The sequence below is a fragment of the Perca flavescens genome, chromosome 1 (genome assembly GCF_004354835.1).
Source record: "Perca flavescens isolate YP-PL-M2 chromosome 1, PFLA_1.0, whole genome shotgun sequence".
Classification (NCBI taxonomy): Eukaryota; Metazoa; Chordata; class Actinopteri; order Perciformes; family Percidae; genus Perca; species Perca flavescens.
Window position 1 is genome coordinate 768,795 of NC_041331.1, and position 27,728 is coordinate 796,522.

At 40.3% G+C, this 27,728-nt stretch overlaps 1 protein-coding gene across 2 annotated transcripts in view; it reads right to left on the reverse strand.

The window, feature by feature from the left end:
* ntrk3b (neurotrophic tyrosine kinase, receptor, type 3b) overlaps positions 1 to 27,728 on the reverse strand; it is a 204,773-nt gene that overhangs the window by 112,612 nt on the left and 64,433 nt on the right. For both annotated transcript variants that reach the window (XM_028586046.1, XM_028586038.1), the window contains exon 4: positions 11,186 to 11,254. In XM_028586046.1, coding sequence (XP_028441847.1) covers positions 11,186 to 11,254 — 69 coding nt within the window. The remainder of the gene's footprint in view (positions 1 to 11,185; positions 11,255 to 27,728) is intronic.

Consider the following 27,728-nt stretch of genomic DNA (forward strand, 5'->3'; position numbering starts at 1 on the left):
TAATGAGAATAGATTTCCGCAGGTGGGTCTAGCTTATTATCAGAAGCTCACTGGATCTGATACTGTAGTTAGAGCAGAGTCTGTTCACAGTTTCTATATGGCAGCATACTCATTGAGCTATGGGATGGAACCCCATATGTGTCCATCCTATTCTCTTTAATTCCTGCAAAAAAAAACTCATTGACCTATTAATGACTTTAGCAGATATTCTTTACAGGTGCACTCTGATTGCAGTCAGCGTTGGAATTATTTTCTTTACCTCTGATGTGTTTTGCAGTGTGTTACAGTGTTGGTACAGCATGGTAGCTCAGTTCCAGTGCAAAAGAAAGAGAAAAAAAAATAAGCAAACAGGAACCATAAACCATTAGAACAACACACCCAAAAAGGAAACACATGAATCTAAAAATATACATTTCAATTCCCCAGAATTGATCTTATTGGTTGTTTTTCCAGCATATATATATTATTTTATTTATGCAATTACTTTGAGTCATAGATTTTGACAGTGATCATTAGTTTAGTATTGGCATCAGTGTTTGATACTCCAGTGGGTCAGGCCCTTCCAAAGGTTACAAGATTATTAGTTGGGCTCATGATATGATTAATGGGAGAGGAAAGAAGAAAAAAAAGACATTTTGGATAAGTTGATCCCTTTGGGTCTCAAACAGTTATTCAAATGAAACCATCCGAGTGGTTTAGGGGAAGAAATATCCATTTGGAACTCAAACACTGATGCCAATACTGACTTAATGATCAAAGTCAAAATCTATGACTCAAAGTAAGTGCACATAAAAATAATTCTTTAGTTGTGCATCAGTTTATGATCTCGGAAAAAAACAACCAAAAAGATCAAATCTGCAATGAACTGTTTCCTTTTGGGTGTGTTGTTGTAATGGTTTTTGGTTCCTGTTTGCTTGCTTTTTTCCCCTCTTTCTTTTACACTGGAACGGAGCCATCATGCGCTACCTACCAAAACATTTTGCATGGTGATCTAAAATCTAAAAGGGAACAAATCCATTGTGTCTTCAATTGCAGCAATTTGTTTTTTGATTACAGAACCTTCATTGGGCAAGGAAACCATTTTTCTTTTATAATAAGCGTAATAGGACTTTTGAATGGAGAAAAATTAAATCACAACAAAAGCAGCAAAACTATTTTCTTCAGAACTGATCACATACACCATGTACATGACTACTTTTCAGGTATTATCTCAGACAAAATGTAATCAACTTTTACTATTACTAACTATTTTCTCTGTAATTTGTAACAGAGTATATTTCTTTCTAGGAAACGTTTTGGAAAATTATTGGGGAATCACGGCCCCGAGATATCAAGCATTGCCATTTTATTTCCCAACATGAAGGTCCATATGGTTTCAAAGGCCTCTCCACTCTCACAGTTGGAGTAAAAGTAAGGGAAAGGAATAATGATGAAAAATAAGGATGAATAAATACTGAATCTCATAATGACCTTTACTCATTTTGCTGGCCTAAAAGTAGTTTAATCTGGGCAATATATCAATATTGTGCAGATATCGATATATGAGGCTAAATATCATCTTAAATTTTGGATATCATAATATCGCAATATGACATGTGTTGTCTTTTCCTGGTTTTAAAGGCTACACTTACCTGAACTTACCAGACTGTTCTAGCTGTGCTATTATTTGCCTTCACACACTTACTTATTATATCCACATTACTGATGATTATTAATGAAAAATCTCATTGTGTTAATATTTTGTGAATGCACCAAAAGTCAAGTCAAGTCGTTTCAAACGTGTGCCCAGTCTGAGCAGTACAGTAACATTGTAACATGGTTATGATTTTACAGCTCCACCATCATACCATAAACAAGCTATAACACAAACAAAAGAGGGGAAAAAACAACGAACTGACAGCTGGAAGTTGATAAATATCTGGAGGAGAGCAGATTAGTCTTTGAAAAGAACAAAAGCAAACAGCAGTGTGACCCCAGATACAAAGGGCTAACAGCATGGTGTTTCCTTGAAGCTGGCTAACGATCCACCCAGCTACTCCAGAGGAGAGGTAATGATCACCACCGGAGGCTGTTTTTCTGGGAAATGTACACACAGGTGCTTTGGCTGAGGAGCCGTGGATCACAGGCAACGATGAGCTATATACCGCATTGTTGCTCGTGCGCTTTGATCTCAGCTTGAATGCACTGCTTCCTCTCCTTATACTGCTGTCGGGAATTATTTGAGGTTTTTAAAATCCTGTGTGTTTAATAAATCGCCTTATTTACCACAGTGCTACTGATCTTGGGTGTGACTGTAGGTTGTATTTCCTGTGATGCCTGGCTTTGTGGTAATTCAGCAGAAAGAAGCGTGCCTGAGGTGCTCTGCTCGTAACATTGTCACTTTTACTACAATAAAATACATCCATATGTTAATGCGTATTAATAGGTAAAATCTATCTGTGAATATATCCCTGACTAGATAGTAATAAAATAGCTTTATTTCCAAAGAAATTAAGGAGTATTTCATTGGCTAACTATATTATTATTTGGAGTTACATTAAAAACTCACTGTGTGGGAGCCAGGGTCAGCAGTGTTGTTAGTGGTATAGTTTTTACTTTGGAAGTGACTTTCCCTTTTAATTTTCTCCAACACTGTATAGTAAAATCTTTTCATGTGTTTATATTATCAATAACACAGCATAACTCCAAAGGATTTTTTTTTGTGAGAGTTCAAATGAGAAAAAATATGACATGGTACAATGCATTTTGACTTTAGATGTGACCTTTCTTTTAATTTTCTCCCAAACTGAATAACTTATATTATAACAGGCAAGGGCATGCCAGGCAGAAATCCATTGGGATTTCCAGCTAACCCATTATGGAACCAGTTGTGTCATAGAATAGTTTAATATGATGAACGTTCTATGAATTACAATGCCTTTTTACACCAGTGATCAATCCACCCAAAGCTGCAGTGTCATACGTCAAACTTAATAGCGATTGACCCCTACAAGCGCCACATTGAAAAGGTTGTAACGTCATACAGGACAAACTTGAAAACTAGAGTTAGGCCTCACATTTTGAAATAAAAAAGGTTTTCAGTGAGCAAAAAGTAATCTAGAATATGTCGTGATTTATGGACATCCAGAAGACGTCCTCTCGGGAGCCAGAATGAAAGTTTTTTATACGTCTTTTCTGGACGTTGTATAGACGTCAATAAAAGATGTGTTAAAGACGTAATTGTTAGACATCTAGAAGACGTTCTCACAGGAACCAGAATGAACGTTTTTTATACGTCTTTTCTGGACAGTGTGTAGACGTCAACTAAAGACGTGTTAAAGACGCACAGACATTAAAATCCCAACTGTCCACATTTGCAAGGATTCATAAAAAACCTTAACTTTAAAAAATGCCAGTGAGTTAAAAACACAAGATAAGAGCATTGAGAAAAAGCCAGTAATTGTAAATGAGACGAGAGTCCCATGTCTTTTTTACTATTAGCTTTGTTGAATACCATGTTTTGGTCATCAAACCTGCATGTAGGTTATTGTTCCAATGTTGGAACACCACATAGTATTTTATTAAACTGATTTTAGTAGGCAGTGTGCAGAAATACTTCTTTAAAACTGTACATAGAAAATGATATCCCTCAGATGCACATGTCCAAGACATTTTAGTAGCCATATTTACAATTGGAAATACCTGAAATCTTATCTATTAAAAGTGACATTAAGAGATAACTTTAATCTTTAATGAGGTTCTCAGCAAAATATTTACCGCTAATAAATTAAACATTCAATTATTCTAACATTCATATAGTCAAGGTTGAAGGGACAGTTTACCCAAAAATCAAAATAAATATTTTTCCTGTAGTGCTATTTATCATAGATTGTTTTGGTGTGAGCAGCGGAGTTTTGGAGATATCGGCCATAGAGATGCCTTTTTTGATTAATTACAGATTTGTTGTGAGCAGTTTCATGTACAGTATACTAATTTTTTTAGTTCCAACATGAAACTGCAAAGAGGTCTGCATGTAATCCTGAGTAACTGAGTCATGATTTCTGGAAAAAACATTATGAAAAAACATTGCTGTTATGTTTTTCAACAAAACAATGTTTTTTTTGTGTGCTTTAAACATCATTTTCATTGTATACTGTATATAGGTATGTGCTGTACAAGAGGAAAGAACCACAGGCGTACTAACAGTAATAAGCGGTGCTTAGTGAACAGTTAATTCTCTCTCTTTGATGGTATATTGAATTGTCTTTTTTTGTTGCCTATTTTTTTAATCATATCAGTCTATTTTCTGTCTCCATCTTTGATACAAAGCACTAATGGGGGGTCGTGTTTCTTCCCATAAATCACTTGTCAATCAACCAGTGTGGCCAGTAGCCATTATTATTATTGCGTGAAAAAGAGATAATCTAGCTGTCATGCCATCAGATTGGCTTCCAGAGTCTTGAAGCAGTTGATTGACAGTCAGACATCTATTCATAGGCTGTAGGCTGAATAATCACATGTAGCCAAGAACTGGTCTCATCTTTAACTGCATGTTTGCTACAATCACTGCTGCACAGTTGCTCTTCCTCTGTCAGAAATGTCAAATTATGCTCAGTTGTCATTGTAGAGCAGCAGGTTGGAGAGATTAGAGTTTTGAGAAAAAACATAGTATAAATCAATGAGGGGGAATAAATGTGGAAAAAACTCAACCAATGTCAAATTTAATACTGTTCTCGTCAGCAACAGCTTTTACAACATAAGCATTTCCCCTGATCCTTCTAAATTTGTTAAACAGCTGCTTTTACCAAACCGTACTAAGTGTGTATCATTGCTTCACCACACTCCTGGTTGTCTCTGGACCCGCTCCATCATTCTCACACACTGTGTCTTTTGCTTGTGTCATGGATAAAGCAGTATGCGGCAAATAAATAAATCACTGTTTTGTCCCATCATTGCTTTTCTGTAAGGTTGCAGCCACTTGGCCGGTCAGCGTCCCTGCAGGCTTTCTCACTGCCTGACTTTCTTTCCTCCTCTTTTTTCCAACCATTACGGCTTTATTTGTCTGAGGAGCCAGATCTGACTTTGGCTTATTGTCAACACCACCTGCACTGCAATCATGTAAAGGAGAAGGGACACCCGAGTCAGGTCAGGGAATGCTTCAGGCAGGAAAAATGGACAAAGTGAGCGGGAGCTTCAGGCAATTTCTTTTTCAGAGTCAAAGATTTTAGCAGGGACATTTCATGCACAGATACTTTTGGTGGTTATCTTTTAGAGGATTGATGTTGTCAGAGGTCCTTTATGTGTGCATTCATATCGTATATTCAGGATGGATGATATAGTGATAGGTGCACTATCCATTTATAGCCTAAGATATATGGTGTACTCTCTTGTGCTGTGCATTTTCAATGTATTTCAGGGATAGGTGTTACTTTACTGTCTTTGCAAGACCAATTGTATATTATTTTTTTAACAATTATTCTAATTAACTTCACCAAGGAGGTCTTGTTTTTCATCTCGGTTGGTTTGTTTCTTCGTCTGTTTTCAGGATTACTGAAAAAGTACCGGCCTGATTTCCATGAAACTTGGTGGATGGGAGTAGCATGGGCCAAGGAAGAATTCATTAAAGTTTGGAGGAGATCTGAATCACTGGGCGGATAGACACAATCATTTTTCACTTTTGTTAACATTGCGAGATAGGGCATTTGTGCTGCATTCATGCGATATTGGAATAATTGGACAAATGAGTTCCCTATCATATTTCATGGTTCGCCTGATCCGTTTCCTTTGCTCTTTGTTGTCACGCAAATACTTGAATGTGTTGTTTATACGCTCTGAACAATACAATACAATACAACACATCTGCTAAAAAACACACAGAAGTCGGAATAACCACTTCCCAGCTCAGGAAATTGGACCAATAGCAGAGGTCTGCACTCTCTGAGTACCATTCTAATTATATATATTGTCATACTCTAACTTTAGCATACATTTTAAAACAAACTAAAAGACAAAGCAGATGACTGCATTTCATTCAGATGCACAGAGGCACAAACATGTCAAAGTGCAACTCTTCTCTTCTCTTTTAGTGCCTGTTTGGTAATTGTGTGGCTTCATTCAAGCCATGCGTCAGTAGAAGCATGAAGTGGTGCACTAGTCGTTGTTTAATTGCAGTTGCTGGGGAAGGTATGTTTTTGGTATCCAGTTTTTGTCCTAACCTATGCATGTTTTTATGCCTACTGAGGCAAGATATTATCACAAATGCACTGTGACTTTGCATACCTTTTCTTTCTACTTTTAGTATGTACTGCAGCTACCCTTCCAAATTATGTACTGTTGCATGCAGTAGGCATACAAGTGGGACATACTACTTCTTCATAACATTGCACCTTGAACTTTGAACATCTTGCTGAACAAAGGATTGTGGGTCACAATAGCCAGAAAAACATGCTGGCTTTCATACCACAAAATCTAACCGGATGCAGTGTGAGATCCTGGTATTTTTGGCATACTGCATTTGACATACTATGTATTGGGACATAGTAAATATTTTTCTGGCATACTGAAAAGTATGGTAGTATGTGTATCGGAAGGGACATTTTTTGTGGCTTTAGTTACATTTACAGAATTCACATACTGTAGGCCTAGTATCTAGAGTGACTTAAAATACTCAATAGTAGTCATATCAAAAGGTAGAGGGTACCTTAAACATACAATTTGTAATGTGATTAAGGCAGAGCCTGAGCAAGGTTAGAATAATGGGTGATTCTTAACCATATGCCATCCACTGCTGCTTGTACATGATTGAAGGCACTACTTCTCAGCTGGTTAACTCCCTGTAGTTAATTGCACTCATATCAACTTATTGTGCAGACATAATCTGGAAGCATAACTTCTCTCCCTACTCCATAAATATAACAGGGCATAGAGGTATATTGCTTTTAAAAGGGAAATGTCCTGTATTTGCATTTGGCCTTGTGTCATTATAAGCAAGGGTTTCTTCTTCATTTTCCCTAAATGGATTGCGCTATAAAGTCTGGGTTTTAAGATGGTGACATCTGCGATGTCTAGGCCACTGCTGCCCCCAATCCAGTCGCTTCTACTACAATGAACATCTCCGTTGCAAGTCCGTTTCTCATGTCTTTGAAGAGTAAATGTCATGTAATTTCAGAAAGAGTCTGCCTTGAGTGCAATTGGACCCCAATAAAATGAAGGTTCAAATTTAGTAATGTACCTGTCATGCAGCCCACGGAAATGTAATGTTTAATCCATCCTAATCCACTGGGAGTCATATCAGAAGATTACAGGTCTGATCTATTCATATTTCATCCATATTCAAAGAAAAATTCCATTTTGCTCTTAGGAGGCGTAAATGTTTGACTTTGCGTCGGCCCCTGCTTCCCAGAGAGCTGGGATTAAAGAAGCGCTAACAGAATAAATGGATTCGGGATGCACATTGCCTCAGGCGGATCGCTTTAGTTGCTAAAGAAGGAGAATATTTTCCTCTTTTTGTGGACCAGACAGAATGGGCTTCCTCAAAGACACTTGTATCGGTGATGACCACTAACTCAGCTTCAAATAATATCCAATATTATCACCCTGGATGCCACAGCGGCAGATTTAGCATTTCACTGCCCCCATTCCCCCAGTTCTCTCGCTTGTGATTGGCTTGGTTGTGCACTACACTGCAGCAGCTCTGGTCCTTTGGCTAAAGGGCACACAAACAAAGAGGCAGAGCCGATTATCTGTGTCTCATCCAGAGGCAGCACACAGCAGACATCTATTGTAAGGCTTCAATGTGATGTTGGGGCCTTTTCACAGGAGCCACAAAAGACTTGAGATTATTGAGATGTCACTGATAGTATTGTCATTGTCACTGATATTAAGATATTGCAGGGAGTGTAAAAAACCCTGCAGAACAAACCAACTGTTTTGCAGTTACACTTCACAAGGCTTGATAAGGAGTGCCTGATAACGGAAAAACAGACTAAATGCACATTGACTGATAGGAGGTACCTTACTGTTGCCTCATCATACAGGATGACTGCTGTTCCCAAATCAGATTTTAATTGTGGAACCAGGTACAAGAATCATCTCCTCTAAACCATAGAAGGCGACACCTAAGATCACATAGTGAGTGAGCACTGGACCACACACTCAGTGGCTGTTGGATGTTAACAAAGAAGTCCTGCCTTCATGGTAAAGTAGCTGATTAAACAATTCTTTAACAGTTACACACCTTTTTTTATTGGCTACAACCTGTTCTCCACCTTATTAATTATGTGCGAAGTAGCAATTAAAAGCAGGAAATGTAGGATTAATTCCAAACTTGGCCAATCACAATGATTTGATGAAACTACATATTTAATGGTGATTTCAGTGTTGCGTCACTTTGTTTGTATTGCCTTTTTGATCAGCATGCTTGATGTGTACAAATTACCTCTGTTCTTCACAGTAATTTCTATATGCCACTGTGTGCACTCATTTCCCCCCTTATTTTCATTTCTTTTATTTTTATTTTTTTATTTACAAGAAGTTGTGGAAGCAATTCAAGCGTAGCAGTGAAATGAAACAATGGACCTTGATGAAATATACAATGAATTAATCCATGAAAACATTGGTATTTTAATGCTTTTGTAAGGCTTTTCCAGGCTTACAAAACTATTTTTACATTTCCTATTCATTGCAGGTCACTGTCACCGCATCGCAGCTTTGAAATTGGAACTCTTTCATTGTTAAAGAACATGAAATACAATTACAATAACAGTGCCTAGAGTGAGTGAGATAACACGGTGTAGCAACAGCGTCATGGCAAAGGGCCATGCTCTCCGTTCACCACATAAAACAAATTATTTCAGCTGGTTTGATCTTTCTCTATTAACATAATATCAGAGTGGTTCTGCAGCACGGGTGGGCACTTATCATTGATACTGCATTGTGTATTATTCTAATAATTAAAGGCAATAGTCGCCCGATGAGCACGCTTCATTTGGCATGATTGAATGATTGGCACTTACCAAGCTAATATGGTTTGGGCGAACACAGTGCAATAATGATGTCAGGGGCCACGTCGCAGACTCTGCCCATGATAGAGTGACTCATTTCCTATTAGCGAGGCCTGATTCCACATGGCTTCCTACTTGCACAACGCCTCAGCCCACGTCTTTGCCGCCACGCCACTCCAACTGACACCTCTTAACCAAACCCACCAAATGGAATAGACATAAACCTCACTCCTCATCAGCATTCTCTGGGAAACACGGGCATCACCCTGGCCATGCTTTTCATGTAGAACAACAAAGACTCCATTTGTACACATCTAAAATGGTTGCTTAAGAATAAATAGGATTGCACATCAGAGCAAATCGTGCTCTGTGAGCTGCGATGGTGATTCGGTTAAGGAAGTATATGCACTGGTTATTTTAGTTTGTTGCATGGGATTTAGTCTGTTGAGGAATGTCAGGAAATGTGAATGCTCATCTCTAATACTGTACTCTGTAGGCAACATGGCCCTGATCTAGTTTTTTTTGGTATAAAGTATTAAAGCTACACTATATCATGTATGCAATGGTGGTAACTGAAGCATATGATCGGATTATAACATGATACATCATTATAGATTAAACTACTTACTCCATCTTCACCAGATACAACATCAATATGCTGCTTACACCTCGCAACAATAATCCAATAATAAAAAATAAAAAAACATATTTAGTTATTATTTGAGTTATACCCTCAAAAGATAATCTGCTTCAGGCCTGTATGGGTTAGACTGATCGACAGTAAAACAACCCACCATCAGATTCAAATGTTGCTAAATCCTGATTGGTGCACGGAAGTAGCGACATCACCTTTTCCTAACTCGGCCACGCCCACTACAAACCACTGGTGAGTAAAGAAAAACAGAAATACTGAAATCTCTTATGTAAAATAACCAAAGCTGTTCCAACTTTGGCAGAAGGCAGTGTGTTCATGCAGGGTGCTAAGAAGTTGAATGAGAACAAATATTTTGAGGGCCTTTAAGTATAATTCAGAAAGCTACATTTTACTTGTAATGGAGTATTTTTTACACTGTGATATTGATGCGCGGTATTGTGAAGTAAAAGATCTAGATAACTTTTTCCATCACTAAATACATTACATAACATACTGTACCGTACATATGGAAGCATGGGATAGAACACTTAAACAGAGCAGCAGCAGCAGCAATGAGAGACGCTAAAAGCCAAACTAGATTCAACAAAAGCAGAATTGGATAGCTGGTAAGACAAAAAAAGTACAGAACTTGTACAATCCAGTGAAGAATGAAATTCACAACCCAATAACAGGCACAATGAGGGATTCAAAGACCCATCTGCCTCGGATGAGGGCCCATAGTGAGATGACACTTGTGTAGCACTGGTGTGGGGTCCTCTGTGAATTGCTTCATACACAGGATGGATAAGAAGGAGCACTCTGTAATATCGGTGGGTCCTGCGTGTGTGTGTGTAACTTTTCCTCAGGATGACAGCGTAAGCTAAATGCCAAAAAAAAATGCAAAGCTATACTGTCAATGTAAGCAGGGCTTTTCCTCTACTTTGCTGCCTGGAGTGTACAGCAACCGGACAACCCCAGATCAGCATTGTGCTGGGCTCTCAGAGGACCTGCCCTGCTTCTACCTCTGAAAATAGCACAATAAGGAGGCCTGCTTGAAATACATCCTGCAATATCTCAGCTTTATATGCCAGGAGGCGCAGGAAGCAGCGGCTGCGTTCTGCGCACAGCGAAGGCTCAAATGATGGACAGCGCTGACACTTGTAATGATGTGTAAATTACAAAGCGGGTCGACATCACAATGTTCACCCTGGTGGTGAAAGAGCAAACTCATTTCATGAACACAATGATCGCTAAAATATTCATAACAAACAAGAAAATGGGGTGAGACTGCCTCCTCCTACAAGACCATTATACATTTCCTATGTGTGAATTAATTAAGTCAACAAATGACTTTCGAAAGATCACAGTGCCACCATACTGCCTATAGGTTCAGTCGTTTATGTGCTCAGACAAATTAGAGGTTTTGTACAACAAAGACAGGAATTATAATGGCAAGCAGTGAAGACAATTTGTATTGAGGCAGATAGAGTGCAGGGAGCGATGATAAATGGCTCTAATAAAATACAAACAAAAGCCAACGAGAGAGATCAGACGAGAGAAGAAGACTTACAGCTCGGAGATTTGGAGGTGCTGGAAGAGCTGCCATGACAGAGTGCTGAGAGGATTCTTTGACAAGTTTCTGCAGAGGAAAGAAAAACAAAGCAAAAGTTTAATGGATTTATTTTATATAAATTATTGTATGACTCTTGCTTGATGTCGTGTCTGTTCTGTTTTGTGTCATTTCCCTAACTTTTATGTTTTGATGTCCTTTGGATTCAGAAACCCCATTAGAAAATCTTTCTGTGGGTCATTTTGATATTTTATCTGTTGCTTTTGAAGTTAAATTGATTTTTCAGTCTCTTTGGGTTTTCTTGTCCCAACTTCACTCTCATTGTGCACTTATATCTACAGTGCAGTGGTGTTTATCTGCATGTAAAATAAAATAAACTAAATCAGTCAAATTAAATAAATTCAACTAAACTACAATAAAATAGAATAAGCAAGGGAAGAAGTGGATATACGGGCCTGCAATAATGACTGTAAATAAGGCAAAGTACTATTGACAAAGACAGGGAAACAGGCCTGGTGTGGAGCTTCAGGGCTCAGCCAACTCAATAAAAGAAAGTTGACCGCTTTCAAGTCAAATAATTCAATTGACTTAAGGAACCCCTCCGGCTCAGGAAGCCACTAAATTCAATAGCAAATAGCCAGAGACTTACAAGTGATTTGACCAGAACATCCAATCAGTTTAAAAATGAACATCAGACATGATATTAAGAAATACAACATATCCATGAGATAATTTGCACAGTGGTTTGTCATAAGCTACACTATCAAATCCTATTATGAGTCCATGTATTACATCATGAAAGAAAAATTAAAGAGTGACATTGTTTTCTTTGATGTGCATGGTTTTGCCTAAATACAGGGTCATAACTCACATACTTTGCACATTACGGCGACTTTGAACACAACACATGACATCACATCTGGGCAGCAAGGACTCATATATTCAGCCACATACAGCGTGAGATAAGAAACTCAGAGGTCTTTTAAATAACAATAAAATATAGCAATCAAAAATTAAATTGGAATACAAATTCAAGATTATTGTTGACTCAGGTGTTCACCTTATAACATGCTATGACTTTGTACCAAAAATTGGATACATTTTAAGGGCACAGTAGAGGTAAGTTACAAAGGCATAAGACAAATTTACAATAATAAAACAGAACAATGTATTTAATAATGTATTTATTTTGAGATATATATATATATATATAGTACTGTGCAAAAGTCTTAGGCAGGTGTGGAAAAAATGCTGTAAACTAAAAACTATGTCTGTAGGCAACAGTGAAGCATGGTGGAGGTTCCTTGCAAGTTTGGGGCTGCATTTCTACAAATGGAGTTGGAGATTTGGTCAGGATTAATGGGGTCCTTGATGCTGAGAAATACAGGCAGATACTTATCCATCATGCAATACTATCAGGGAGGCGTATGATTGGGCCCAAATTCATTCTGCAGCAGGACAACGACCCCAAACATCCAGCCAAAGTCATTAAGAAGTATCTTCAGCGTAATGAAGAACAAGAAGTCCTGGAAGTGACGGCATGGCCCCCACAGAGCCCTGATCTCAGCATCATCCAGTCTGTCTGGGATCACATGAAGAGACAGAAGGATTTGAAGAAGGCTCCATCCTCAGAAGATCTGTGGTTAGTTCTCCAAGATGTTTGGAACAACCTACCAGCCTAGTTCCTTGAAAACCTGTGTGCAAGTGTACTGAGAAGAACTGTAGCTGTCTTGAAGGCAAAGGGTGGTCACACCAAATATTGATTTGATTTAGATTTCTCTTCTGTTTATTCACTATATTTTGTTAATTGATGAAAATAAACTATTAACACTTCCATTTTTGAAAGCAATCTTAGTTTACAGCATTTTTTCCATACCTGCCTAAAACTTTTGCACAGTACTATATATATATATATATATATATATATATATATATATATATATATATATATATATATATATATACTGCTGATCACTTATATACCACTGAATGTTAATCAATATTGGCATTTTAATTATTTGTTTATATACATAAATATTGTATAGTATTTAATGCACATACTCTACATACATACTCTATGGCAGGTTAATTTGTATGAAAGACCTATTAGATGCTCCTGTTACCAGAAGTGTCACCATGGCAACAGGGAGCTAAGGATGTTCTTTCTTATTTCCTGTGATATCTCACATGCACACACCCAATTACACACACACACACACACACACACACAAACACACACACACACACACACACCTGGGGAAACACAGATGTGCAGAAACACAGGTAAAACCCACAGAAGTACGTTTGCAGGAAGTCACTCACACACTGGTTAAATATTTTCACCTTGAAATGTGTGCTTGTGCAAATGCACTGCTGCTCTGAATACAGGGGATGTATGAGAATGTGTGAAAATGCTGCATGGAATTTCACCTCACAAAGAAAACCTGTGGTCCCAAAGGGACTGTATTATACACTAAAAGAATACATTACAGAGAGACAGAGAGAGAGAGAGAAGCAGGAGGCGAGCAAACAGCAGCTCATTAGGTGATGTAGGGCAAATCACACCCCCCAAAATACATTTGGAACACAGATCTCATAATAAAATGGCTGTTTAGTGTGTAATGAGAATTTTAGTCAAAAGAAGACAAATGTAATTTGATTGGTTCTAGCTCAGAGGACGTTTTCCGAATCGACCAGAGTTTAGAATGCCAACACAAAGAAAGCCGAAGGTGAGGAACATCCGTGCAAAAATGAGGGCTATCCGGCGGAATCGCTGAACAATCCTGTAAATGAAACGTTGTGGATATAGACCATTATCCAGCTAATATTAGCCGAGTCGCCAAAAACTACAAAGACCACTAAATGAGTTAGTAGCCTATTCATGTGATAAATCGTTTGTACAAGCAGCAAATTAACCCACATTTACATGCTATTATTAGACCATCTAGTGATCTTTTTCTAAACTTAACTAACAACGTTTGTTTCCTAAACATAACCAAACTGTGACTGTTTCACAGCGCTAACGCCGTGTTTCAAACTATAGCCGTGAGTCCTGTGTGTCGTATTTCCTGCCAGCGCTAGGGATCCTTTTATGAAATGTTCCTGTGGCTCATATTAGAGGGTAGGAATAAATGACTTCTATCGTTGTATGGTTTGGAGGTCATGTTGATTCATTTTAAATACGCCACTCTCTTAGATACATTTAAAGCTTCGGGAAATATGCTTATTTGCTTTCTTGGAAGATTGATACCACTTTCCAGATATAACACTGGTTTTTATCTTCTCATCTGACTCCCTGAAAAATGTAATTTTAATTTTACAACTTTGTATTGTTCCCTTTACCCTTTATATGTTTGTTCAAATTACATGTATGCTATTTACAATTATGCCAGTTTCTTTTGAAATGCTTGCTGAGACACTGACATTTCAGTTACAAATGTGGCTAATAAAATACACATTAGTTATTACTTGTAAAAGCAAACAAATCTACTTTAAAGATGGTATAAGCATTTTAAATTAACTGACAGATGTTAATGTCTCTTACACCTTTTGTTATTGTATACAGACGAGTGAAGAGGAGGAGTGTTTTCTGAGAAGAGAGTGAGACCTCCTTCACATCTCTGGCAGGAAGTGTTTCGTTTTCGAAGGTCATCCTTCGCATCTCGACAAGAAATGTCAGCTAAAATTGGATTGGGAGGGGTAAATGAATTAATAAATATATAAACAAATCAGCAAATAAGCCATCAAAGCTGACAGAATGCCAAAAGAGAGGAGGTGAGGAAGTCCAAGCACTGTGGGGGGGGGGGGCAATCATTATTAAATAAAAAAAATTAGTAGTGTAGAAAAATAATCCATTAAGATGCACGGAAGCTCAGTTTCCAGCCAGTGAAGGACATGTCGCCCAGCCAACAAACACCCGTATATATTCAGCCAGAGATCTCCACCAGCAGCAGCATCCGGCTGCTTTTCACTCACTGTGCCACCAAATCATCTCCAGACAGCACTCATTTGAATAAGGAATTATAATTATGGGATTCACATGAAATTTTCATTAGTTTGGGGCAAAAAAATATGCGTTACAGCGACGGATGTATCTAGGTGTTAATATTGATGACAGCGTCGGCTCCCCAGCCAGAGGGCGACGAAGTGAATGCTAAACTGAAACCTGGGTGTTTGCTCCTCTGCAGAGGAGGTGCGACTCCTCCTCCCTCCTTCTTTAATAATTCTGTTTGGCACAGATGCCGTTGGGAGGGCTTGGCTACTCGAGAGGGTTGGCTAATTAGTGCAGCATCACTGGTAGCTAGTGTCTGAGTGTGGGGGAGCGCTGCAGATTGACATTCAGGACCACACAGAGGAGAACCAGACAGCCGCTGAACGAGGCGTCGCAACGGATCAGCACTATGGACGTCCTGAAATCTAGTCGTCATCTGTCAAGCTGTGGAGAAGCTGCTAATATTTGCCGCGGCAACATAAACTAAATTGCTTCCTTTTCTCCATTCTTTTTTTTTTTTTTTTTTTTTTACAGCATTTTGTTTCCTGGAATGCCTCCGAGCTCTTTATCTTATAAGTAACTCTGATGACTGTGAGATGGAAAAACACACCGTTCAAAATATGTCTAACTTTAAAATATTATGGGTGTCAATCTTAAAAGAAAGTTGGTTTTCTCCAGTCCTGAAGAGCTGACATTTTAGAGAAGGGAGCTTTCTCTTACAGTACAGCAGCCATGTGCAGTTTATTAAATAATGTTGCGTAAATAATTTTAAAAAGGTAGAAGTACTTTGATCTAGGCCATCTATTGTCTCAAACAGGAAACTGGCAGTACAGTGTGTATAATTCAGATTTCTGAACAGGGTAATTACAGTATTACATCAAATACATCAAATCCAAACCGGTTTTCTCTGCTTCTCTCTATCAGTGACTGATGCAACACAACAGTGATTCAGCCTGCAGTCAAGTTCGCATTCAAGCTTGTTTTCATCCAAAGAAAAGATCCTTCTTTACCTGGAAACATTCACTCCAAGAATATTAAATGTCAGCGTTCAGTTTCAAAGATGCCATGTATTCTTCTGCCGTTTCTCTATTTATTATCTTGATCCAGTAGGCTACCTAAAACATCAAAGCATCTACCACTTATCACCAAAGATATTCACAAAAAGAAATACTTCCCCTCCTTTGAAGAGGTTGAATGTACTACAGCCCTGAGACTGTTCTATAGCTTGAAGGTCACGTAAAAACACAGTGAAAAATACAAGTATAAGCTACTAATAACTGCAGCCTTCTGAATGTGTTAATATTCACAACTTATTTCATGCTTTTCATCCCACTCACAATGTATCCATGGTCCAATGCTCCATCCCCTTAAAGCTGAAACCAACAACTGTATCCTGCCTGAATGCCCATAGTGATAGAGTATCAAATGTATGTTGAAATGGAAATCGCAATGCCTCTGTCACAGGCACGAAAAGCTCATGTAAAATATCTTAGCCTTCCTAGTTCACCTTCTCAGCCATTTGGAGATATTATCATAGACTGTAAAAAGAAATGGACGAAGCTTCAGAGTCTGAAAAGTGAAGCAAATGCGAAAGTGCCTTCCTGCATTCTATCAAATTTCCAGCAGGGGGCAACTCCACTGGTTGCAAAAAGAAGTTTGTTTCTCTAGAAGCCTTTGGGAAATTGACCCTAATTCTGCCTTGATTTATTACCTTAGAGCCATATATTTCCCTCAGTTGGTGGAAACCAAAACAGAGCTAATAGGAGAGTGAGTATTGGACTTACATTTCCCAGGCAGCCAGAAACAAGCCTGTTCTCCCAAGAAAAAGGACAGTGTTTGAGACCAGAAACACAGCTCCAAATGAATGCTAATGTCGCTCCGTGTTTGCTGGATGTGTAAGAAAGCATTTGTTTGCCAACATGTTGCGGGTTGTTGCTTGTTGCGCCAAGTGGCCAAAAAAATCATCCATCCATCCATCCATCTTCGTCCGCTTATCCGGTGTCGGGTCGCGGGGGGAGCAGCTCCAGCAGGGGACCCCAAACTTCCCTTTCCCGAGCAACATTAACCAGCTCCGACTGGGGGATCCCGAGGCGTTCCCAGGCCAGGTTGGAGATATAATCCCTCCACCTAGTCCTGGGTCTTCCCCGAGGCCTCCTCCCAGCTGGACGTGCCTGGAACACCTCCCTAGGGGAGGCGCCCAGGGGCATCCTTACCAGATGCCCGAACCACCTCAACTGGCTCCTTTCGACGCAAAGGAGCAGCGGCTCTACTCCGAAGCTCCTCACGGATGACTGAGCTTCTCACCCCTATCTCTAAGGGAGACGCCAGCCACCCTCCTGAGGAAACCCATTTCAGCCGCTTGTACCCTGGATCTCGTTCTTTCGGTCATGACCCAGCCTTCATGACCATAGGTGAGGGTAGGAACGAAAACTGACCGGTAGATCGAGAGCTTTGCCTTCTGGCTAAGCTCTCTTTTCGTCCACAACGGTGCGATAGATTGAATGCAATACCGCACCCGCTGCGCCCGATTCTCCGACCAATCTCCCGCTCCATTGTCCCTCACTCGCGAAAAAAACAACCCCAAGGTACTTGAACTCCTTCACTTGGGGTAAGGACTCATTCCCTACCTGGAGAAGGCATTCCATCGGTTTCCTGCTGAGAACCATGGCCTCAGATTTAGAGGTGCTGATCCTCATCCCAACCGCTTCACACTTGGTTGCGAACCGATCCAGTGAGTGCTGAAGGTCGCAGGCCGATGATGCCATCAGGACCACATCATCTGCAAAGAGCAGCGATGAGATCCCCAGCCCACCAAACTGCAACCCCTCCCCACCCCGACTACGCCTCGATATCCTGTCCATAAATACTACAAACAGGATTGGTGACAAAGCGCAGCCCTGGCGGAGGCCAACCCTCACCTGAAACGAGTCCGACTTACTACGAGAACCCGGACACAGCTCTCGCTTTGGTTGTACAGAGATTGGATGGCCCTGAGAAGAGACCCCTCACCCCATACTCCCGCAGCACCTCCCACAGTATCTCCCGGGGACCCGGTCATACGCCTTCTCCAAATCCACAAAAACACATGTAGACCGGTTGGGCATACTCCCAGGCTCCCTCCAGGATCCTTGCGAGTGAAGAGCTGGTCCGTTGTTCCACGACCAGGACGGAATCCGCATTGTTCCTCCTCAACCCGAGGTTCGACTATCGGCCGAACCCTCCTTTCCAGCACCTTGGAGTAGACTTTACCAGGGAGGCTGAGAAGTGTGATACCCCTATAATTGGCACACACCCTCTGGTCCCCCCTTTAAAAAGGGGAACCACCACCCCAGTCTGCCACTCCTTTGGCACCGTCCCAGACTTCCACGCAATGTTGAAAAGGCGTGTCAACCAGGACAGCCCCTCCACACCCAGAGCCTTGAGCATTTCTGGACGGATCTCATCAATCCCGGGGCTTTGCCACTGTGTAGTTGTTTGACTACATCAGTGACTTCCGCCTGGGAAATCGACGACAATCCCCCATTATCCTCCAGCTCTGCCTCTAACATAGAGGGCGTATTAGTCGGATTCAGGAGTTCCTCAAAGTGCTCCTTCCACCGTCCTATTACCTCCTCAGTTGAGGTCAACAGTGTCCCATCCTTACTGTACACAGCTTGGATGGTTCCCCGCTTCCCCCTCCTGAGGTGGCGAACAGTTTTCCAGAAGCACTTTGGTGCCGACCGAAAGTCCTTCTCCATGTCTTCTCCAAACTTCTCCCACACCCGCTGCTTTGCCTCTTTCACGGCAGAGGCTGCAGCCCTTCGGGCCCTTCGGTACCCTGCAACTGCCTCCGGAGTCCTCCGGGATAACATATCCCGGAAAGATTCCTTCTTCAGTCGGACGGCTTCCCTGACCACCGGTGTCCACCACGGTGTTCGTGTGTTACCGCCCCTTGAGGCACCTAAGACCACAGCTCCTCGCCGCAGCTTCAGCAATGGAAACTTTGAACATTGTCCACTCGGGTTCAATGCCCCCAGCCTCCACAGGGATGCACGAAAAGCTCCGCCGGAGGTGTGAGTTGAAAGTCTGTTGGACAGGGGCCTCCTCCAGACGTTCCCAATTTATCCGCACTACACGTTTGGGCTTACCAGGTCTGTCCAGAGTCTTCCCCCACCCTCTGACCCAACTCATCACCAGATGGTGATCGGTTGACAGCTCTGCCCCTCTCTTCACCCGAGTGTCCAAAACATACGGCCTCAGATCAGATGAAACGATTATGAAATCGATCATTGACCTTCGGCCCTAGGGTGCTCTGGTACCAGGTACACTTATGAGCATCCCTATGTTCGAACATGGTGTTCGTTATAGACAATCCATGACTAGCACAGAAGTCCAACAACAAACACCCACTCTGGTTTAGATCAGGGAGGCCGTTCCTCCTAATCACGCCTCCAGGTGTCTCCATCATTGCCCACGTGTGCGTTGAAGTCCCCCAGCAGAACAATGGAGTCCCCCCACTGGAGCCCCATGCAGGACTCCAGTCAAGGTCTCCAAGAAGGCCGAATACTCCGAACTCCTGTTTGGTGCATATGCACAAACAACAGTCAGAGTTTTCCCCCACAACCCGCAGGCGTGGGGAGGCGACCCTCTCGTCCACCGGGTAAACTCCAACACAGCGGCGCTCAGCCGGGGCTTGTGAGTATCCCCACACCCTCCCGGCGCCTCACACCCTGGGCAACTCCGGAGAAGAAAAGAGTCCAACCCCTATCCAGGAGTATGGTTCCAGAACCAAGACTGTGCGTAGAGGTAAGCCCCACCAGATCTAACCGGTAGCACTCCACCTCCCGCACCAGTTCCGGCTCCTTCCCCCACAGAGAGGTGACGTTCCACGTCCCCAGAGCCAGCGTCTGCCGCCCGGGTCTGGTCCGTTGAGGCCCCTGACCTTCACTGCCACCCATGTGGCATCGCACCCGACCCCAACGGTTCCTCCCACAGGTGGTGGGCCCATGGGATGGAGAGGGAGTTGCCACGTAGCTTGTTCGGGCTGTGCCCGGCCGGGCTCCGTGGCAAACCCGGCCACCAGGCGCTCGCCGGCAAGCCAAAAAAATCAATGCAGGTGCAATCGGTGAACAGAGCTGTTCTTAGCAAATGGTGAAATTCAATGTAGGCTAGATACTGTAGGCTACACACATTAAGAACTGTCTGGTTGAGCTTTTGACCTCTGTACTAATGATATTCAGGCTATGATTGTTAATTGTCTTTAACCTTTAGTTGGCTATACTTGATTTTAATGATCATTTAACCGTTTTTGTATCAGAATGACACGATAATTTTTAGTATACAGTAACTTTGTCAAATGAATCGTGCTAATTGTGGTATAATTACTGTAAATAATGTTTCTGCTTGGATTCTTTGACAGCTCCTTCAAGAGCAAAGTCTTTTCACACAAATCTAATTGTAGATAGTTGTATAACCAAAAAAAGGTAAATTACTTGATCCAAGTTCCTCTCACTGAATTGTAAAAGGTACAGCTTTATTTCTATGGTTAAAAATAAGTTCATATAGATGTTCATATTAAAAATGAACACTAGCTGTAAAGAGACAGGATACTAAATCAGGTTTCAGGTTTCTATGCCCACCTAACACCCTGACCTTTACAGGTTTACTTATTACTGAGCTAAAAGAATGTCCAACTACTTCCTGAATTTGCAGTGGGCATAAATACTGTACTACTGCAAAATCATCCTAAGAGACTGGGCTGAGTATATAGTGTTCAATAAAAACTCTACCAATTGCTCTCAAACATGTCCCAACAGGACTTCCTGTCATTGCTCTACAATGGATCAAATCACTACCAGCAATGTAATTACAATTTAATTTAAATCATGTTTAAAAACAAAAAGAAATCCAGATGATTTGGGCACAATTTAACCTTTAACTTTATGTAAAATGCAATGCATTAGAACTGAAGAACTGACAGGTGACTATGATTGTCTCATTTGTTTATAGTCATTACCCAAATGTTTCAAAGTTAATGAGATAGTGAATTATTAATGCTGAAAAGTGGAACATAATGAAAACTTACAATAATTTGCACAAAGCAAATGCATTTTTACACATATCCCTCCCTACTTATACATTGAGGACATGGACTATCATCCCAACACTAGAAGCAACAGATTGCAGCGTAGTGCAGTGTCCCTGGAGAGGTCTTCGGGGGCTAGTACACAAGTGGAAAACAATCACTTGTCATCGCTGATGGACCTTCTTTAGGTCAGCTTTCACTCTGACGAAGCTCATATATTTGGGAATTATCAGTATAAACAACACACTCTTAGTACTAATATTTATCTTCCATTTCAAACGTCCTATCAAATCTCCTCAGATTGGTCTACCACTAATCCACCATGAGCTAATGAGGCCAAGCCGTAAATCATTTATGAGAAATAATAAATACATTTCACTGATGTATCTTACTGATGGATGTGCTTCAGTGAGACCGTGCTTGCATAGGATTATCAACAAAGGAATTAAAGTGAATGTACTTAAAATCTCCCTCCATAGGCAGTTCAATCACTGGAAATACAAAGAGGGAGAGGGCGAGTGAGATCCATTAATTGTGTTGGAGGTACCATATGGAATTAATTTTGTCAAAACAGGCATGGAGAAACTTCAAACAGCCACCACTTCATTATAAATCAAGAAATTATTTGCCCTAAATCTGCATCAAGCATAGGTAAGGTTGGCCCTGGGGAAGAGGGATAAAAACAGTTGATTCTTTAATCTCAGAAAAATCCTCTGGTTGTGGTATACTGTATGTGTGCATGTGTCTCGCTAATCTCGCAGCAGAATTCCTCTCATCTGCTTTTAAACCTGTTTATTCCTCCTCCACATCCAACCAGGTTAAATAACATGAAACTGGAAGTACTATCAACGCACTCTTGAGCAAGGTACATAACCCTTTGCTGTTTTAATGAGTCCAACTGCAGCTTTGGAATATAAACAGTATAGCAGTCTGTATTATAAGATTCATAAACCCCACGGGTTAAACACAAATCCTATTTTGTTTAAGTTGATACGTTTCCGAATCTTTATGCAGTTTCTCTCAGTTTACGCAGCCCCCAGGCAAATTCACATTTTGTGTCGTTCAATTGAGTTTGTATGCATTTGTATTGTGTCTCTATAGTGGTCTGTCTGAATATACAGCACAGCCACACTAGCGAACATGCTCAGAATTATAATGTTAACATGCTGATTATTAGCAGATAGCAGGTAGCATGCTAACATTTTCTAATTTTAGCTAAACAGCCTACAGCTGAGGTATATGGGCTAACGCTTGTACATTAATTATTTTTGTTTAGTTGGTTAGCATGCTAACCTTTGCCAATTTGCATCATTGTCATCAGTGTGTAGGTATTTTGTCATAAACCAAATTATTTGGACAAAGTACAATTTTGACCTGATGATGTCATAGTAGAAAAAACCAAGGATCACAAAAGTTGTGCTACCTTAATTAATCACAATTTGAGAGTAGATGTTTATCTTCAGCCCAATAACATCTGTAAACAGCTCGTAATATCTGTTACTTTCATTGTAGCAACAGCTGCTAATGATGAGGAATGATTACCTTTAATAAGAGCTTAATCCTGCCTTTTCAGTATTTTTTTATGAATTCCCCTATAAGGAAAGGCACCTTACATTCAAACTCACTGAGCCATTAAAGTCAGGTTAGCACTATTACGGTATCAATATCAATATCATTTGAGGTTTCAGTTTGCCAGTGTAATTAATGCAAGACAATATTGTGCACAGTCATCCGTCTACGCTGCTGATGGTAAGGGAGAGATGTGAGTCAACGTTCCAAGACACAAGAAAACGAAGCCTTTAAGCCATGATTCTGATTATTTTTCCAGATAGGGATGGAGATGTAAATATAGACTGAGTAATGTAATGAAAATTGCCATTAATCTAATGAGACAAGCAGAGACAGAACAGCCACTGGGCTGACAGCATGCCACAGGTAGACTTGAACCTTTTAGTCATAATTCTGATTGCGTTTGCTAATTATGAAGAGATGAAATATGAACAGCCTCTGACTAAATGCAATGCAAACAAATGTATGTGTTCTAGGAGAGAAACAGCGGGGAGAGAGTCAGTAGTGGGCTGCGGTGGAGTTTTGTGATAGTGAACCGGGGCTCATGGTTCCCATGGAGAGAAGTTTGCTGCTTGTTCAGCTGAGGGTACACACTGCCAACCTGTTCTGGCCTGCTGCTTTATGAAATGCCTCTTGCTGAAATCGATAAAATGTTAGAGTTGATTAAAACACCAATAAAGACCCCCGCGAGTATTTTTCTTCAGATGACTGCGAGAAACATTTTCAGCCTCTCTTCCGGCCTTGTTTCTCAGAGTGTTTTTGCAGCAAGCAAGTCCACACAGCTTGCTCATAGGAAATACAATCCCTATTTGTATTTGTTTGCTACATAGTAAAACGTCAACATCCATAATTGAAAAATACTCTCCTATGTGTTCGAGCAGAGGTAATAATGAACCTCAAGACCAGGTGATTTTTGTTATTGGGTTCAGACAATATTTGCCTCCAATAATTTCCATCCAGAAAATAAAGATATGAAGGTAGTCAAAGGGAAGACATTTAAGAAGACCGTGTGTCTTTGGCATCTTTCCCAAAAGCATAACTATTTAAATCTGTGAGTGAGTACTTTTTAGTCATAATTCAGAGATTTCAGAGAAGTCATTTATATGAGTTGGACCTGAATACAATTCCACTGCTGCCTGGAGCGGGCAGCCAGACCAGAGTGCAACACTGGGCTTCTGCAGTGCCCATTTGTAATTCCACAGTCCAGAGGCGTGGATTAAGCATTGTTTCAGTTAATTAAAGCATTTCTACCAAGCCACAGGCCTGGCCCTTGTTTCTGTCTTTGCCACAATGATTGTTTCTCCCCGCCAATAACCAAGACAACAGCCATAGGGGCTGCAAAAAAATGGACATAACTCTTTAGAGCGCTGAAGGCTTGTGCAATCAAAGCTCTTATCACCTAGATGTAGAGCAGGGGAATCCTGTGCCCGTCAGAAGCTGCAGAGTGAACTATTGCAGAAATCACAGTTTATACTGCAGACTTGCTGAACTCCGAATACACTTCCCCAAGAAAAATAGTTTGGAAGAATCTGATTTTGTTCATTGGAGTGGTCTTGAAGTGGATTCAGAGTGTCTATAACTGTAGAACATTAAAAAACAGTTTGCAGTCATGTTTGTTACAGATGGTTACAGATGATCCATCTTTTGTAAATTAGACATCAAAGCCTGTGAGCATTACTGTCCATATTATAATTTAGTTTACATCATCAATACACAAAAAGCAACTTTATGGTTATGTGGTTATTTTAATGCACTATAAGAAGATAAATGCACCCATCAACTATTGAGGCTTGTGCTTGGTTGCTTCCATCAGGAATGTAATACCAATGCCATGTCAGTGTGAGACATTGCCAACACTTTGTAGTAATGGAGAATCTTTCATTAATTTCAAAGGAAGCCATCCTCTTATGGCTGAAGTGTAGCTTAGTCTCAAGAATGTGTGAGTAGTGGTTACTGTGGAAACCAGGAGACTAACTGCAGCAAGAACTGATACTGTTTAAATTTTAATTTGTTGAAGCAGTTCTAGGACACAAAACAATCATTACTGCCCAATAGAGACATACAGATATAATATAAAAAAAATAAGATGCACTCATTACATAAAGGGTTATGTCATGAAGTACACTCCACGTTTCTTCAAATCTAGCTGTTTTTATGCCAGACTCGAGTGTCTTTCTATAGTTGATTGTTCTTATAATGAAGCCAGAAAGCTTATATGCGTCTTGTGAAAGCATCTGCTCAGTGTGCACTTCCTATTTACTGTCCAAACAGCTCCTTGACTGCGTATACAGTAGTGTGCAAGAGCAAGACAGCCAGTGACCCAGGGTGTCGTGTTTGTGTGTGTGTGTATGTGTGTATGCTTTAGCGCCTTCAAGTATGTTAACAATCTGATGCATGAAATGATATATATATATATATATATAAAATGAAGAGCAGTTTCTCCTTGACGGGTCAAAAACACTAGCCTCAAGGTTGTCAACTTCCCAATGCCCCACTTACTAACACAACAATGATGCCAGTTTATGGAAATACAGGTATGGGTGTGTGGTATCAATATTTACTGTCTAAGCATCTTCCGATAATGTGTCTTTATTAAAGTGATGGCCTGCCACCCACATTTTTTTTCTGCTACTGCAGACACATAACATGGATATGTAATGGGTGGCGGGGGGCTCAGAAAGCTCAACGCTTATTATTCATGTTATACAGGATCACACATACATAAAAGAAATGACTGCCAAGGTGATGGACAATTTTGCCATGAAAAGCAAGGAACAATTTTGACAACAAGGACCTAAATTTCACTTTCAGTTTTACTATATACACCATAAAAATGTATTAATACATAGGACTGTGTCATTTCTGTGAACAAGCTTTTCAAATGTATACTGCAGACCTTTAAAATGGGGCTAAAACAACCATGACAAGCTTAACCCCAGTAACTGCACTGGCTGTGTAATTAGGTATAATTATAAAAAAAAAAGATTTTTCATTTCAGTTACTGCTCTCTCCGGTCAGAGAGGAAGTCAACAGACAGACAGTTAAAGCAACAGAGCTTTATCATATTAAAGCTAGCTGGAGAGAGTCCCACAGCTAGCCTTAGCTAAAATTAAAATTACTTGTTTTGTTGATTTTTGCTGAAAAAATATCCATTTTGATAAACTGATATATATATATATATATATATATATATATATATATATATATATATATATATATATATATATATGTCATATTATTCCACATAATTAAATGGGGCAGAAGCTAAATCCTATCATGATGGGGAAAAAAACTCCAGCTAAACTCCCGCTAAAGGTAGATAGCTTCTCCTTATACCACCTCAGCTTTGGACTTTAGTGGTATGTATGCGATTGTGTGGCTAAATTAAACTAACTAAACTAACTAAATTAATTTATTTTATGAATTTCATTATTAATTGTAGCTGGGCAGGCAAACACCTAGCTAAAAAGAGATACATTTGATTATACTTTGATAACGTTTTTTGTTTCAACTAACAAGATAAACCACATTTTGCCTATAGATGATGAGTGTAGTATCTGCATTCTTTATGATCAAATGTGCAGGAGCAGTAGTAACAAACAGCCATGCCAATTGTTAACATAGACCGTGGTAACAAAAGAAAGTCCTCCAAACCATACGACAATATAGGTAATTTATTCCTACCCTATAATACAATATTATATACAAATAATCCCACTCCCCTAGCAGTGACAGGAAAGGCAACCGTATATCTAAAGCAGAGAACGTAACGGTTGTGGTTTTAAATATGTCATTAACGTTGTGAAACAGTTGCAGTTTGGTTATGTTAAGGCCTCAAAACTACTTAGTCACGTTTAGAAAAAGATTGTGGTTTGGGATAAAATCAGACATATTAGACGCCATTAGAAATAGAAAAAGAAGTTGTAATTGCTGCATTAACAAACAACGTGTGTAGGCATTTTTGGGGTGAGGACAGTTTTCAAAAAACACAATGAGGGGTTATCCTGAAAATGAGCTACTGCAAATTATTTCGAGCAAAGCAACACTTCTGGAATTCTATTCAGAAGAAATAATCATATTAATCCAGCAAGAGCCATTTTCTAAAATTCACCAAGGAGCTGCATCAAAATTAATCATATTCCAGAGCCAGTCAATTGGAAGTAATTACTTGACCAATCCCCACAATAATGCTGAGAATTGCTCATAAAAGCATAGCAGATTAAAGTGGTGGAAATACTGTAACTTTGTAATGTAGTCACATCCTGCCTGATGCCAAAAGAAATATAAATATGAGGTGTTTTAGAGACTTCACAGAGTAGCACAAAGTGAAAACAATAATAGCGATTATTAAAAGAAATGGCAGTTAATATTGCCATCAAGTGTCCCCTCGCTGAAGTGAGTCAATTTATCCTCCAAACACAAAGTGTTTCCTTCTTAATGTTCAGTATATATACATAGAGCTTTAGTAAACAGCAGCTGTTTGTCAGCTCAACCAGACTTGTCATGTCTAACATCTGCACAGCTGGCAGCTTCTCTCTGTGAGCTGAATGACAATGATACATTCAGGTGGATGGACCCTAGCAGGTGACATCCAAATCATTCCCCGCTCTCGGCAGCAGAAATGAGCACGGCGACATTCAGAACATGAAATACAGCTCTGCCGCCCAGCCGGAGAGGTTCCTCCCAGCTCAGTTGCAGCTGACTCCAGTCAGTAGGCTGCAGGTTGAGCCGCCTCCCTCCATTAGCCTGGAGGATCCATTTATGCTTTCATCAAACTGCACTCCTGCAACAATAACACCATCGCCTTGCCATGCGTCACACATCAGGGCGCCTTTGGCCAAGTGGCGGCTTCTCAGCGTTCCTAGTAATGAGTAATGGTTTAAAGAATCACATTGACTCAGGTGCGCAGGGTTTAAACT